A 15,902-nucleotide genomic window follows, 5' to 3' on the forward strand; every position below is an offset into this window, starting at 1 on the left:
AGAGCGGTGGAACAATCTTTCTTCACAAGAAAAAAAAAACAAAGCAATATATGATCCTTTATCCAAAATTTTCAAAACTTGGATTCTAATGATACTCAAAATGTACAAATGCTACCAGCCTTCCAGCTAGGCCTCCTGGAGACCAACCTACATTTGTTTCACATTACAATGCCCAAAGAACTCCTCCTTGCCCAGCTCCCAAGGGGAGTGTTCCCCACACCGCTCTCAAAGATTTGGACCCTCTACTTTTGACACTGAAGTTGGATAATATGGACTAGTTTTTCTTCTCTGAAGGGCTGGGAGACTGTTTCATATAAAAGGACTAGCTCAGTAAGAAATCCAAAAACAAAACAAAATTCTAACAGTTACCAAAGCAACAGATGGATTTATATGATGTGAACTGGAATGTCACCATGGAACATTCTAATATCAGAGAACCAAAAGGAATTAAAATAATATCAAGATGAACATTCATGTGTTTTTCTGTATCTTTTATATGTATTTGTTTCTGTATTATTATATATTTTTTTCCATATTTTTAAACCTTCTCACCCTATTTCTGAATCTTAATGTCAACAAAGGTAACAGCTGTGCTCAACATTAACACCCTCGGGGGTCAATATAACACAGGTGAAAGTATACTGAAACAAGAAAATTCTGGATTCTCAAAAGGGACTTTACGAATATTGGATGTAAAAGGTCAAACACCATCCTATGTGATCTAAATTATCTAACAGATAACTAAAGGAAGAAACAAAACACATTTTCTTTAGGTTTTAGAAGAAAAAAGGCTCTGTGCCCCATTAAACTTGGACTGGAAGAAAAACCAAGTAGTGCAACTCTCTAGAATTTATTCCAGTGTCCTCTTTTTTGCTGTTGTGGGTTTGTTTTTTTGTTTTTTTAAGTCTTTGAACACAGGTTCACTTATCCCAACTTAAGTGCTGGTCAACGTCCTTCGTTTGGCGAGTAGGAATTGCAACTGTCACAGATCATTTATCCACCCAGATTGTAGGAAAACCAAAACCAAATCCTTTTTAAAGTAACAATTCTCTGCTGGCTGGGTTCTCTCCAGGGGCTCTGGCCCTGAGATTAAGCATTGACGAGGCGCCTGCTCACAGCTTCCCCGTGTGGTGGGCTGGGCGCGCGGTCTCTGTCTCCGGGCCTACGACTCCTGCGCTTGGGCCACTTCTTGGCCTGTTCTCCTGAGATTGCCTTTAACCTTCACAAACTCTGGGGCATTTTCTTGTTCTTCTTGCAATTTCTGCTTCTCAAGTTCAAGCTAAATGAAATTCAGAAACAGGAAAATTATTTACATACTGAGAGGCTTTCCAAAACATCGCTTCACTTTCCAAAGTCCCTAACACCTTCTATTTCCCGGGGGAAATTCTGTCCCGGTCTCCATCTCACGCGTGTATATGTACGTACGTATATGGGCCCTGGGGTCGTCCTGCACAGGAGCAGCAGCCCCTGGTTGGTACTACCAGCAACAACAGAGATGAAGAGAACCCGAAATCAAGGCTAAGGAACCAAGATCCTGAGACCAATGCACAGTGGGCTCTGCACGCCGTTTCAGTGAAGTTGAATTTCACTCAATTGCTTGCGCTCCCAACACTCTGCTGTGAGTTCAGGGATATTCCCCAGTTTGGGCTTTGCCTCCTGAATCTCTTCTAAGTCCTCAGTAGGATCCTTGTCTTTACCTTGAATGTATTTTAGCCCATTTGCTGACATTCTGTTTCATATTTTCCTTTTGTGCAATAAAAATTTACATCTGATAGGTCTGGCAAATTCTGCTTGTTCCAACATCCTTATTTCTCAGGACAGAAAAGATAACTTTTGACATGAGTCAAACAGAGAAAGACAAATACTTGCATGATATCTCTGATATGTGGAATCTTAAAAAAAAACCCAAAATTGCAAAAGGAGAGAATAAAATGGTGGCTCCCAGGGGCTGGGGAAATGGAAGAGATGCTGTTTAAGGGTATGTACTTGCAGCCAGAAGATACAGAAGTCCCGGAGACCTAATACACAGTACAGCGATTACAGTCAACACAACTATACTACGAACATTCAACTTGCTAAGTGACTAGATCTTCACTGTTTCCAGAACCAGAACAAATTTAACTCTGCGATGTGACAGAGGTGCTCGCTAAGCCTCAGGGCCAAACAGACCACAGTAAAAATGTACCAAGTCAACATGCTGTGCGCCTTAAACTTACACAATACTGACTGTCAACATATCTCAATAAAGGTAAAGACAATTTTCATCCCCATCACTCTTACCTGCTCCAGCTTCTGCTGCCGTTTTAATAGTTCTATTTCCAAGTCAGATTTCTTCTTTTGTGCTTCTTCTTCTTTCTGCTTTATTACTTGATCTCGTTTTCTCTTTTCCATCACTTTCTGCAATTCTGGCTTGTTCTGAGGGGCAAGACCCCTGCAAAAATAAATAAGTAAATAAATACGTAAGAACAAAATTAGAAAGTCAATCTAAAAAAAAGAAAAAAGAAAACAAAGCTTTAATCTAATGGACACATCCTTCATAAGCAGGAATTTAAGGCATCAGCCACAGAAAATGAGTCTACTGAATTAGCATTACTGGGATGCCTACTAGCAGTTAGTCAACACTGGTGGTATCAAAAATTCACGAGCATGAAAGAAGGGCAAGAACAACTTCCTAGAGTAAGCAAAATCTACTCATTCAATAAAAATATACTGAGCACCTAATACGTGCCGGATACTAGCCTATGCAAAGGTCAGCGAGAATGGTTTATAGTGGGGAAGGTCGGAACGTCATGCTCATTCGATGGGTATTATGATCACTCATGATGATGACAGAGAAGATGGAAAAGAAGACAATGGAGACAGTGGAGAAGATGGAGAGGACAGAGATGGAGAGGATGGAGATGGTGGAGATGGTGATAATGGAGATGCCCAGAATACAAGGTGCCTCCACTTGAAGTTTTAGGGGAAGCTTCCCAAGATGGAGCCCCTGATCCCATGTACTAAAGTAGCCAGAGATAGGCTAGCACAGAAATTTAAACAGCAAAATGGCCCCGGACTCCTCTTCCAAAATTCTCGGGTTTTTCACTTGAACATGTACAGGTACGTCTAAGATGTCATCAACTCCTGGGGGCGCATGGCCAGGGGGAACTTCGCTCCCGAGACCCCCAGTGCTCCTTGCAGTGGAACCACTTCAGATGCGTAGTTTACTACTGATGATGCACAGAAATCAGGCTGCAGGGAAGTTCTACATTTCTGAGAGATAAGTTAGGCTGCCATCTCTTCAGATGGAGAGAAACAAAACCAAAACTTAAGACTATTCGCTAGCAACCCTCCACCCAGAATCTCTGAGGTAAGTCAAGGGCATCTCCTTAGATGGAATGTCCATGTTTAACTGTTAGCTAGGACACTCCTTGTCTCTAGTTTTCTACCATTTCCTTAAGATTTCTCCGGTCCAGGCTTTCAAGGTGCTGGCTTTGCCAGCCTATCTCCTCCTGTCTTCCCTTTCTATGTAGCAAGTAAGTCTCCACTAGCTCTTAAGTCATCTCAACTTGATATTAACGTTTACTAAAAGCATTTAAAATAAAAATGAAACCACAAAACAGGAAGAACACTGTCAGTTTCAGGCAACACAGGGCGTAAGTGACGGTGGGTGTATTCACTCTCATGCATCCACACACGTGCGCACTTGACCCACAGGGACTCAGGCTTTTCTGGGAAGCAGGAAGGGCCCTGCTGGATCCACCCAGGACTGAGATGGGCCCAAGCACCTTCCCATGCACCTTCTGGTCCTGCTGATGGTAACTGCTAGTCTGTAAATCAGGAATGTCTACCTGAGCGGTTATTCTCAAAACTATGTCAATCAACTAATGTGTCTCAGCATCTAGGAGGCATCTGAGTAACTGTTAAATCTAACAACAATTTCCAAAGTGTGTGCTCTGGTTGTAAGAAACTCAACAACACACTCATCTCAATGTTCTTTCAAGCTCACACTATCACATCTGTGATTGAATCCTCAATTTCACACTTCTTCATTTAACTATAATTTTTAAACATTCTGGCATCTCTCCTATCTACATTTTTTTAAAATCACAAACATTTCAAAGTTGTTGTTTACAGACTAAAGATCAGTATATTCCATCACTACAGATAAAGGATAGTCAAAGTAACATATATGTCTCCACTTTCCCAATTTTCATTAGCAAAACTTCTGATAAAAAAGAAGAAAAATATTAAAATTGAGCCAAAAAAAGAAGAAGCAAAAGACATGTTTAACTTTTATAATTTAGTTACAGTTTGTTTTGCAGTTCCTAAGATCTTATGATGTCGACAGAAGTATGGACAGACGATTCTGGAAATTAAATATTACATGCAATAAAAACTGCTTATGGTACTTTGCTCACAACAAATGTAGGAAAATTTGTTTGTAAATAATTTGAGTAAAGACCTGCTCAGTTTCATACTTATTAAAATGCCTCAGTATGATACCACAGACAGAATTAAGGGATTTAAATTTTAGGATTAAGAATTTAGCTATCTGCATAATTTAAATTTCAAACATTTTCCTTTCCCTTTATTTCACTGACAAAATTAACCTCAACGGTTATTAAATTCTTCTGGATTATGCAAAGGCTGTTGAACAAACTTTGATGTATGAACACTAAGCTGACATTCTGTTGCAGCCTATGAATGGGTTTAACTAATATCCAGTATTCATTTTCTAGTCAAAGATTTTACACAATGGTGGCAGTAAGATAAAATATTTAGTCACAGAAGGCTCAGGAAAATGGTGCTTATCTGATAAATGTTCTGCACTTACAGCAGTCAAAAAGTCATACAAATTTAGTTAATATTTTATCAGAGCAGTTCACTTTCTGTGCTGAATGGAAAAAGTCAAGCACTGCCCATATGATTCTGAGTCAAAAACTGGATCAGATTACAGAGAGAGTGCCCAAAGACAGAAATGAGCCTCTCTAAATCTCATAAAGACTACAGTGTCATTCTGTGAGTGGTTAACAGTTGATTCGCTTTAATCAATTGTGGCATATATAATTAACAAGTACTTTCAATTCCTTTGTGACTGACAGGTGCTCAGCTTGGTGGCTTTGAGCCACTTAACACCAACAGTTATTTCTGAGTCTGCTTCCTGTGGCTGTGATGTGACAGAAAGCCACGTCACATTTTTAAATTTTTTTTTGTTTTCTAAATTTATTTTTTAAATTTATTTTTAAATTAATTTTTAAAATTAATACGTGCTCTAGGGGTGTCTCGGTGGCACAGTTGGTCAAGCATCTGACTCTTGGTTTTGGCTCAGATCGTGATCTCAGGGTCGTGGGATCAAGCCCCACATCAGGATCCCTGCACAGCTTGGTGTCTGCTTAAGTTTCTCTTTCCCCTTCCTCTGCCCCTCCCCTGCTTCTCTAAAATAAATTTTAAAAGTTAATATGTGCTCTTTACACAATAATGGGTTAGGTAACATACACATATATGTAAAATAAAAAGTAAAAGCATACCCAAACTCCTCCTGTTCAACAAACCTTGCGAGCACCACTTACATCGAATTCTACGTGGACAGAATCGTACAAGGTAGAGGCCCTGGCCCCATGACGCTTTCCATTCCCACACTCAGATATAACTAGGAGTCTGTGCTCTTCCATACTTTCTACAGCTGCAGAGCTCGTCCTCATTCTTCCCAACATCTGCCCAAGACCTCACACTACAGAAGTGCCGTAATTTTCCCCCCTCTGACAGATATTCAGGTTGTTTCCAATCGTTCCCTATTAAAAGCAATGCGGAAATGAACTTCCTTGTACGTGTACACTTACACTCTTATGTATAAGTATTTCTGTTGGCTAGATTCATAGAAGCAGAACTGCTGGCTACGCTTCTACACATTTTATATTTTTTGGGTATTGCCAAACTGCCCTCCAAAAAAGGCTGCAACATTTGTATTAAACGTACGGAACTTTTTTTTTTTTTGACTTTTTCTGTCCTTGACATCCTAAACGTACAGAACTTTTAAAGTTACGTAACAAAACGTACAGACAACTTTTAAAGTTACGTTTTACATTTCACATAGACCACCGAATATGACCAGGGGCAGACCGGAAGGCTCTACCTTCACTCCACCTCCACCCCAGATGCATAAATAAAGCCCATAAAGGTGAAATTCCCTCCTCACCTGGGAGCACATGGAGCCCGAGGCAAGGGCTGGCTCAAACCCTAACAGAACAGCTCCCCTACGCACCCAGCCGAACATCTCTTGGCCCAGTTTTTTATTTAGAGTGAGGGGGGGTAGGGTTTCAAGAGGGCTGGATTTCAAGCCCTTTATCTTTAATCTTGGAATCTTCTGTCTTATCTACATTTTTGGCTTGAACCATTTCTACCTGCATGGATTCTAAATGCAAATACTTCTAACTCGGCTTCCCGTATTTTTTCCCATATGATACAGCAACAAGTATTTATTGAAGAACTCTATGTCTAGCAAAGCATACACAGTGAAGATCAACTAAAAACACAGGGAAATGGAAACCACTAACTGGAAGGTACAAGCCAAAGAACCAATTTTAGGGATGTGTTTAGGTGATGGGGTATTCTCTATTTGTGGCTGGAAGTAGAGAAAACAGAATCTCTCTGAGCTGAAATATCTCTATATTTTTAAGACCTCTTGAACGCTCATCTTTCAACTACAAAAAACAATGCCTCCTGAAATAATGCCACTGGAAACACCTACAGAACTGGAGAACCTGACCAAGGGTCCTCATAATCAGACCTAATGGTGGACTGTAACCAGCTCAAAATGTGAAGACTTTNGAAACGGAATATAGACCTATACATAAGAGTTATAAATATAAAATATACAGAAAAAAACATAAAAGAAAATACTGGTGACTTTGCATTAGGAAATATTTGTAAAATGTATCAAAAGCATGATCCCTAAAAGAAAATATTGACTTCATAAAAAAACTGGACTTAAGGAGGGCACATGATGTGATGAGCACTGCATGTTATATGCAACTAATGAATTATCGAACTTTACATCGGAAACTGGGGATGTACTGTATGGTGACTAACATAATATAATAAAAAAAATTTAAAAAATAAAAATAGGGGCGCCTGGGTGGCACAGCGGTTGGGCGTCTCCCTTCGGCTCAGGGCGTGATCCTGGCGTTGTGGGATCGAGCCCCACATCAGGCTCCTCTGCTGTGAGCCTGCTTCTTCCTCTCCCACTCCCCCTGCTTGTGTTCCCTCTCTCGCTGGCTGTCTCTATCTCTGTCAAATAAATAAATAAAATCTTTAAAAAATAAATAAATAAAAAATAAATAAATAAAAATAAAAAATAAAATACCCAGTAAAAATAAATAAATACAAAAAAAATTTAATTAAAAAAAATGTGAAGACTTTTAATCTGAAACTTAGCTAGGTCCAAAAGATGCTAAGTAGAGGAGCAGAATTATATCCTTGAAAAGTGTGTAGGTTTCAGAGTTAAAATACCTATGAGTATTTGTTCTCCTAAGCAGTGACACTGTTTTTATCTTATGATCCCTAAAATAGCATGGAGGACCACAGGGGAAGGGTGGGAAAACTGAATGGGAAGAAATCAGAGAGGAACACAAACCATGACAGACTCTGGAATCCAGGAACCAAAGGGGGGGGGGGGGGCAACAGGGTAACCAGGTGATGGGCATTTATGAGGGCACTTGTGGTGAGAGCCCTGGGTGTTATATGCAACTAATGAATCGCTGAACACGACATCAAAAACTAATGACGTATTATATGTTGGCTAATTGAACATAATAAAAAAAATAAAAATAAAATAGTAAAAATAAAATGTAACCTGAAAAGCTGGGAACCAACTGCTCCAGGGCTTTGAGCCAAGTTTGTGCCTCTGTAGAGCAAAGGTACAGGGCTCCACAGAACACTCGCCTCTTGCAGATCTACTGCTGTCCACCCATCTCCTCTCTGCTTTGTTTCTGACTGATATTATTACTCTACTTGATTTATCTGAGTGAACTACCTTTAATTTTATGTTTATTCTGAGTTTTCTCTTATTTACAGGTCAAATAAGGGTGACCCCAAGATAACACACTGGGTTACTGGAAAGATCACTGGATAAGATAAAATACGGGAAGGCCCTTTACGAATTGTAGAGAAGCAAGCAGACTTTTGTTACGATACAAACCAGTAATCAAGTACAATTATCCTTTAAGCAAACATACATATTATCCATGTGAAACTTCCTGTCATTTAGCACGAAAATTTAGAAATAAAAACCCCACAGTCTCAAGCAAGTATATATGATGGAAGATGAATAAAAGAAAAAAAAAAACTGCTTGAGGGGGTTTCACTCCACAAACCAGTTGTATTCCTAATGAGAGGACCCCACCAAACTAAGATCTTATCTTGAAAAACCTGAAAACGTAGGATGAGATATTCGATTTTGAAACCTGCCTTCTTCTTGCCTTTTCTTTTTTTCTCCTCTTGATATACTTCAAAAGCCAGGCCAAAGCCCTTCAGGGAAAAAGGAGGAAAAGCAATGGAGATTTCCTGATGATGCTCCATGGGAAGTGGAACATGGATGGGACTAACTGAGCATTTATTATACACCAGTCATTTTAGTAGGTATTCACATGTTATTACTAAGTTTTAAAAGAAGGATATTTTTATCTCCCACTTTATAGATGAATACACATATCTCAGGAAGGGGGACTCTACCCAAGGTCATAAAGGTAGGTCAAGTTAAATGGCAAACCACGATTTAGATGATTTCCCTCTAACCTCAAAGGACATCCTCTCTACACTACAGTACTCGAGGGAACACAGCATTCTCCCAAATCACTTGAGCTGGGCCTGGCTAAAGAGTCAGCTGTATAATAAACAAGGAAAAGAAATCATGGGCCAGAGAAAATCGGACAGAAGGGAGGTCCATTTTCACAGAAAGTGCCTATTCTAGAAAATCTGGCAGCAGATTCAATTACACAAACCTATATGTTTTAGAGAGCTATGACCCAGGGTGCTAAATATATTTTTGTGGAATAATTTGTAGACTGTAATTCAGAGAAGAGTTGTTCTGCGATGTTGGTTTTACCTTCGCCTCTATTCTGACTTGGAGCCTTTTCACAGATATAACAGAAAAACAAACAAACAAACAAAACCCAGTTTGACCTAGAATGTCCCTCAGAGATGTCCCCTACTCCCTTTTTACAGATGAGGGAACAGAGGTCCAAGAAGGAAAAGATAATTAGAAAACCAGTTAGTGGCGACTACTACTCTTTTGCAGTACGTCAAACTTTTTTTTTTTTAAAGATTTTATTTATTTGCCAGAGAGAGAGAGAAAAAGAGAGGGAGAGAGAGCACAAGCAGGGGGAGGGGCAGAGGGAGAAGCAGACTCCCCAGTAAGCAAGGAGCCCGATATGGCGGCACTGGATCCCAGGACCCCAGGATCATGACCTGAGCTGAAGGTAGACGCTTAAGCCACTGAGCCACCCAGGCCCCTACATCAAACGTTTGATCTTCCTACCAAAATGCAGGCATCATTTCCCAGGCAAGACTACCTCCAAATTCTGTGGCCCTATTTAGGAACGTACATGTTCCTGTTTTGCTTTGGGCACGATGATACAAATCTATATATATTTTTTCTTTTATGTGACAAAGACAGTTGGAAGCTAAGCACTTATTCAGAAGGGATCAAACTTGCATTCAATTTAATCAGCATGAATGCAACAGCATACTAGTGCATGCCGGTAATAAAAAGGGAATAAGGCACATTGCCGGCCTGGAGGAAGGATGGATTCACACTGAATTCCTCAACAGGAGTTGTGAGTTCTGGCAGGGTGCAATAGGGAGGGAGGACTGCCCCCTCATCACCTCTTTCAATGTTTTTGTTTTTATATTTAAATTAGGCCTTCCCTCTAAAACATGGCCCTACTGCTTAACTTGGTCTATATACTCTTCAGTTCAATGAGAACTAACATGGGCTTGGCAAAGAGTGGGGGGATGACCGACCTGTGGTCCCACAATTCAGATCAACAGTTTCATTCTGAAGAACTGGCAATAGCTCCCAGGGAAGCTTAATAGGTCTTAAATAACATAAGTAACTTTGTCTTAATAAATAAAAATAACTTTGTATCCTCAGCTCTCCTAGTCAACTGGCCCTGCCCAAAATCACTTCAAAAGCAAATTACATCAACCCAACATCCAGACATGTTTATGGTACACATGGAGCTAACAAATGGCCTACAAAGAAGATAAAAAAGGTAAATATTTTCTCCCCTCCAAAAAAAAATAAAAATGATCATAGTAATAATTTTAAATGTTACTTGAAGAAAAAAAAAAGAGGGCTCTTGTCTATTATTAAGTTGAGGTAGTTCTAGAGAATTCTCCCTGTTGCCCACAAATGCCAAAACAGGCAGTATTTACCTCAGATTCCCACACTTCCCCAAATGAAAGGGGCAAATTCAGAACTTTTACAAATCCTAAGAAATAATGTATTTCTTTCCAACTTAGGATACTCTCTTTTCATCCTTAATCGATGCCTTTCCATCCAAATTCTACAATATAAATATTGTCCCTTCGCAAGTGGTCAGAGCTCTGTAGCCCACGGAGTAAGAGTGGAAGTGGCGGCTGTGGCTGCAGATGACCTGACTTCATGGAGGGATGCCCTGACTCATTATAGAAGGAATAAGGCAGCCTTAAATACAACCAAGAAAAGAAAAAATCTCTTAAGTCAAAGTCCCCAAAGGAAAACTTTGCTCAAGAAACCGCTGTTACCTTTTTTGATTCATGAGAAGTTCTCTGTGAAGATCCTGATGGTTGCGGGACGTTTTGACAGGATTGACTAGTTTCTGAGGCCTAATTAGTTCAGGATTGTCATCTTCTATGTAGTCTGGCTCAGCCATGATGTTTCTTGGGATGAGATACGCTTCCTTAAGGTCAGTATCCTCAGATGGGCCGTCTGAAATAGAAAGGTGAGATCATCTACAGACTTTTCCGCTGAGACGTCTCGCACGGTACGGCGTGCCACAACAGGGGATCCTCCTGGGCCCACTTTACTACTTTGCTGAAAGGTATCTGAAGCTTTGTGAAAGCGATGGGGAGATTCCAAGAGGGAGAAGAATGGCCTTTTTGTTCTGGGTGGCCTGTGACTAAGCAGAGGGGTCCCTGATTCTGGTCACTACTCCTCACATCTTGAGTTTTAGGTCACACGGGATGCTTCCCACTAAAATGTCTAAAGACCAACTTAAGCCCATAACGAGCACCTTGGGCACCAGACCGAGGTCCTTCACTGCTTCCTTCAGCCTCCCCAAATGAATACGCACTGGCAACGTCCAGACCTCGGACCTCCATCAACATCGAGAGGCTTCTGGAGCACAGAGCACTGTTTCTTATGCTGCCGCTGGCGGGGTCTCCCCCCCTCACATGAGCACCTGTTCACATCTCCTCAGGCCCCTCTTCAAACGCCACCTCCTCAGAGAGGTCTGACCTCTCACCACCGTGCTTACACCTGCAATCCCACGGCCAGCTCTGCCCTGCTTTGTCTAGACTGCAAATGTTGCTTATTTGCTTCTGGCTCTCTAAAGCAGATGCTCCTGAGGACAAGACTTTTGTCTGACCCCCTCGCCAGCTGCCCTAGAACAGTGCCAGGAAGGAAGGGAGTTCCAGGGAAGGAAGAAAGACGGAGGAGGGTGGGGGGAGGCCTTGTCACAAGAGCCTATCTGCACAGGATTTTAGCAGGGAGGACAGGCAGTCACCGGAGTAGAGCAGAAGAAAAACCTGATGTAATGCCTGAGCAGAGTCACACAGCCTTTCTGGGCCCAGACTCCAGATCAGTAAAGTGAAACAAACAGGACAATCCCTAGCGGCCCTTCCCCCATGTTCAATTCTAGTTGTTGATCCTATGATTCAAGTGTATGTTCCTCTCCAGTAAGAGACTCGCCTGGACAGCAGGGCTCACACCCCTGTAAATATCAGGGGGCAGTGTGCAGCACACAGTGGGCACTCCGTGAATATATGTGATATTCAATGAGACAGAAGCACACACTCAGTGAGGGCAAGAGCGGGGAGAAGCAGGCCGACTGAGCATTGTGCTGGAAACTGGCCGCAGGTCCATCTGGCCGGCACCCAAGTGCCTAGGCTCTTCTCTTGCTCATGACCTCAATCCTGCTCCCTTGCCCCCAGAACAAATCCGGCCAATATTTCAAGATAATTAACATGCCATTTTATGCTTCCCTGTCCCTGTATGATGACTTTGTTTCCCAAAGCAAAAATGAGATGCAGAGCCCGACGACGGCCGCATATTTGACACTGGGCTTTCCCCTCAAAGTCCAGAGAACACGCTTACTAATTCTCTGGTCAGTTTTATGCCCCTAAATGGAACTGAGATCACAGAACAGGGCAAGGTTGGGAGTGGGAGTGGGCTCACACCCAGCACTGCCACCTTCCCTCACCTCCCCAAGGACATCAAGATAATAATCACCTCCGTGCCCTCACGGCCCAGCAGTGACGTACATGTACTTCTGTCACGAAATGTATCCTGACACAGAGTAACCATAGGTTTCCATCGATTCTCCCCAAGAGCTAGGCCCACTTCTTTTACAGTTTCAAATCCCCAAGTCCAGCAAAGTGCCTGGCACATGGCGGAAGCTGAATAAATACTGTGCTCAATCAAATCTGGTCTAAACTGAAAAAGTGGAGAGGTCCTCGAGGAATAAGCTCCTCAAGAGAAGACAAGTTCCATCTTTATTTCTGCCCATGACATCAACGCACTGAGCAAACACCTAAGTAAACGTGTGCACACTGACACGGGGGGAGCGGGATGAAGGGAAGAGAGAACACGCAGTGCCTCTCCATGGACTCTGGGCATGCAGATGCGGGTGGACAGTGGAAAGAATAAAGATGTGTTTTCAACCAAAAATTTTAGAATAGAAACAAAAAACAGGTCCAGTGGCAGTCAGCTACAAGCAGTTTTGCTTTCAAAGCTGTTAGAGATGTTTCCCGAATCCTGACTGATCCCAGAACACTGGTGTGCTCTTCGGCATCCAACGGGCAAGCGGCAGCCAGTAACTACCCGGAGCTGACACGCGACCACATCTGATCCTAGCAACAACCCGAGGAGCAGAAGAACTAGAATTTTTGCTTTGCAGACAATAAAATGGAGAAACAAACATTAGATAACTTCTCCATACTAATAATCACCAGTAAGGTAAAGCTCAAACTAAAATGAATGTCCTCCGGTCTCAAAACCTGTGTTCTGTCAAATCTGCTATCTTCATAGCAAAAACTTTTGAAGATTAATGTGAAAATAAAGAGGCTAAAAACCCAAAGAATAAATATACCAGATAAAATAGAAAAATTGTACATGATATTCATTTATATATTTTAGATTTAACAGCATAATTGAGGTTCAAAATTACTGAACTTTGAGACATGTATGCAAATAACACCAAAAATTCCTTGAACACAATTTGCGTTGATCTTTTAAATAAGAATGCCTGCAACCGTCACTGAATGGAGAATTACAAACCTTGCACATGGTGAGTCAGTGAACCCATCACAGCCAGCCTGACCTTCATGCGCTGCCCCACACAAAAATGTGCTCCTTGGTTGAAATGTGAAATGCACCACACACCCCTCTGCGCCGTCCCAGTTGTCTTTAAAAGCCAACAGCAGTTTCATTCTCGTTAATCAGTAGACAAGAAGGCCTACACGATTCCATAAAAGGATCTGTTTCTCTGCTCCAAACCATGGATAATCTCCATGACACCAAATCAAAACAGATTACAGACTTCTAAATCAATATTACGTTGGGGAGGGTGAGCCCTGTGGACACGGAGGAGGAAAAGTGCTCCAGATGGAGGGAGGAGCTCGTGCAGAGGCCACAAGGCAGGAGTGTGTCTGATGGGTATGAGGAGTAGCAAAGAAGCCAGTGTGGCTGGAGGCGAGTGTCAGTGAGGACAGAGAGGTAACAGCTAAGGGAGATGATGGGGTTGGAAAGGCCAGATATTGTGGGAGCATGAGGGCCATTGCAAGGACCCTTGGCCTTCACTCTGGAGACAGTGGAAAAGCCATTCAGGGTTTGAAGCAGAGAAGTGACAAGATCTGACTCCTATTTTTAAAAGATAACTCTAGTTACTCAATTTAGAATAGTAGCAGTAGGCAGGGAAAGAATTGGGCAGGGAGCTATTGCTGTGATGAGGGCGACAGATGGTTTAGACCAGGATGGCTACAGTGCAGGTGGGAGGACAGAGGGGTCAGGATAGATTTTTAACTGGAAAGCCTCTGGGATTTCCTGAAGGACTGGGTGTGAGATGTGAAAGGCACAGGAGAATCAAAGGTGACTCCAAGGTTCCCGGCCTGAGCAACGAGAAGGTCAGCACTGCTGGGCAGGGAGGCTGTGAAGGGAGCTGGCTGGACAGGAGATGCTTGGACATGCAGGAGTTCTGCTTGGGACATGCAGAGTTTGAGGTACTTGCGGGACCAACACTGAAGTGGTGACAGCAAGAAGGCAAAGGCAGTCAGTGCCCAAACCCTGGGTGACTCTTTCCTTTGTCTCACTGATTTGACTTCTGTGGTCTCTCACATCAACCACTCCCCTCCCTGTCACCCCCCGTCCTCGGTCCCTCCATTCCCACTATTCTCACAAGCAAAGGCAACACAGGCTGCTCACCCCAGTCTTTCCTGAATGTCAGCACCGGGGGACAGGCACATCCTGGGCCTTGGTGCCAAGACTCAGGTAGAGCTTTCAGTGTGCAGAATTAACAAGTTCTAGCTTGGAATTTTTTCCTGATTTCTCTTTAGATTTAGTATCTGGGAAGTATGTCTTCTCCCAGAGGACCAGCGTGGTAAGGTGGTAGCGTGTCTCCTGCTGGACTGAAGCAGACACCGAGCAGCTGGGTGGGGGCTGGAGGAGCCCTGCCACAGATGAATGTGCAAACACTTCCCTCCAATGCTTTCTCACTGGTTTGCCCTTCTTCACAACAACTGAGGCTGGGACAGGGGACACGAAGGCCCTCAGCCTGAGTCAAGTGTCGCTCTGAGGCCTGCCTGTGGACCAGACTAAAGGAACCCTTGTAGCCCCTCACGAAGGGGACCATGCTGGAGTCTGGGAAAAGGTCACTTAGGAAGAAGGGGGTGAAGTGGCAGGGAGCAACCTCTGCGACTCTCCAGTACTCATGGTAGTGGCTGCTGAAGGATCTGGGATCTGGATTCTGACCACTTTTCAGTGACCTTCCACCCTGGAGCCATGACCAACACACAGAATCTAAATGACCTTCTTATTCAACTTTCTTCCCTCTGCCAGCCATCTTCCTCATCGCTACCAAGGCTGGAAAATGCCATCCTGATCCTAAGGGAACTCTTCCATTTCCCAGATCCTACCCTCTTCCAATTACACTGAAATGAACACTGACTGCTTCCCCAAATTTTCACAATTTCCTGCCTTCCTCGCCACCATGTCTTCGCCAGCACCATTCCCTCCAGCAGAGATGCTGATCCTCTTCCCACCCTATCTCTGAATTGCCACAAAGCCACATCTCACTCATCCTTTCAGATCCAGATCAGTGTCAAATCTTCCACACCACCTTTCCTAATTCCCTAGTTGCCATTAAACTCTCTGACTTCTCAACAACAAAAGAATTTTCTCTGTTCCTTTTTCCTAGTACTCCACCGATGCCCACCTTGTAGTCCAGCAATATGTATATAAATCATCATCTCTTCACTGCAGACTGTATCTGTTCTACATTCACATTCTTCAGACTCCCTGGACTGGGTCAATAAACAGTACTCAAATTAAGAAAGAGTCCTGGGTTAACTGCCATTAGAGGGAGTCCCTGAGCTGTTTGAAGTTCTAACAACAAGGTGCATGAACGGAGCTGAAAGTGGAGTTGGGAGGTCTGAGTTTCTTCCCT

The 15,902-nt window shown here is 42.7% G+C and overlaps 1 protein-coding gene across 2 annotated transcripts in view; it reads right to left on the reverse strand.

Moving 5' to 3' along the window:
• Positions 1-830: 830 nt before the first annotated feature.
• Positions 831-15,902, reverse strand: part of FAM107B (family with sequence similarity 107 member B) — a 236,558-nt gene continuing 221,486 nt past the window's right edge. For both annotated transcript variants that reach the window (XM_034643412.1, XM_002929735.4), the window contains 3 exons: positions 10,768-10,951; positions 2,281-2,431; positions 831-1,279 (listed from right to left, as the gene is read on the reverse strand). In XM_034643412.1, the coding sequence (XP_034499303.1) occupies positions 1,163-1,279; positions 2,281-2,431; positions 10,768-10,951 (452 nt within the window). In that variant the 3' untranslated portion in view covers positions 831-1,162. The remainder of the gene's footprint in view (positions 1,280-2,280; positions 2,432-10,767; positions 10,952-15,902) is intronic.

This window comes from Ailuropoda melanoleuca, chromosome 15 (genome assembly GCF_002007445.2).
Source record: "Ailuropoda melanoleuca isolate Jingjing chromosome 15, ASM200744v2, whole genome shotgun sequence".
NCBI lineage: Eukaryota > Metazoa > Chordata > Mammalia > Carnivora > Ursidae > Ailuropoda > Ailuropoda melanoleuca.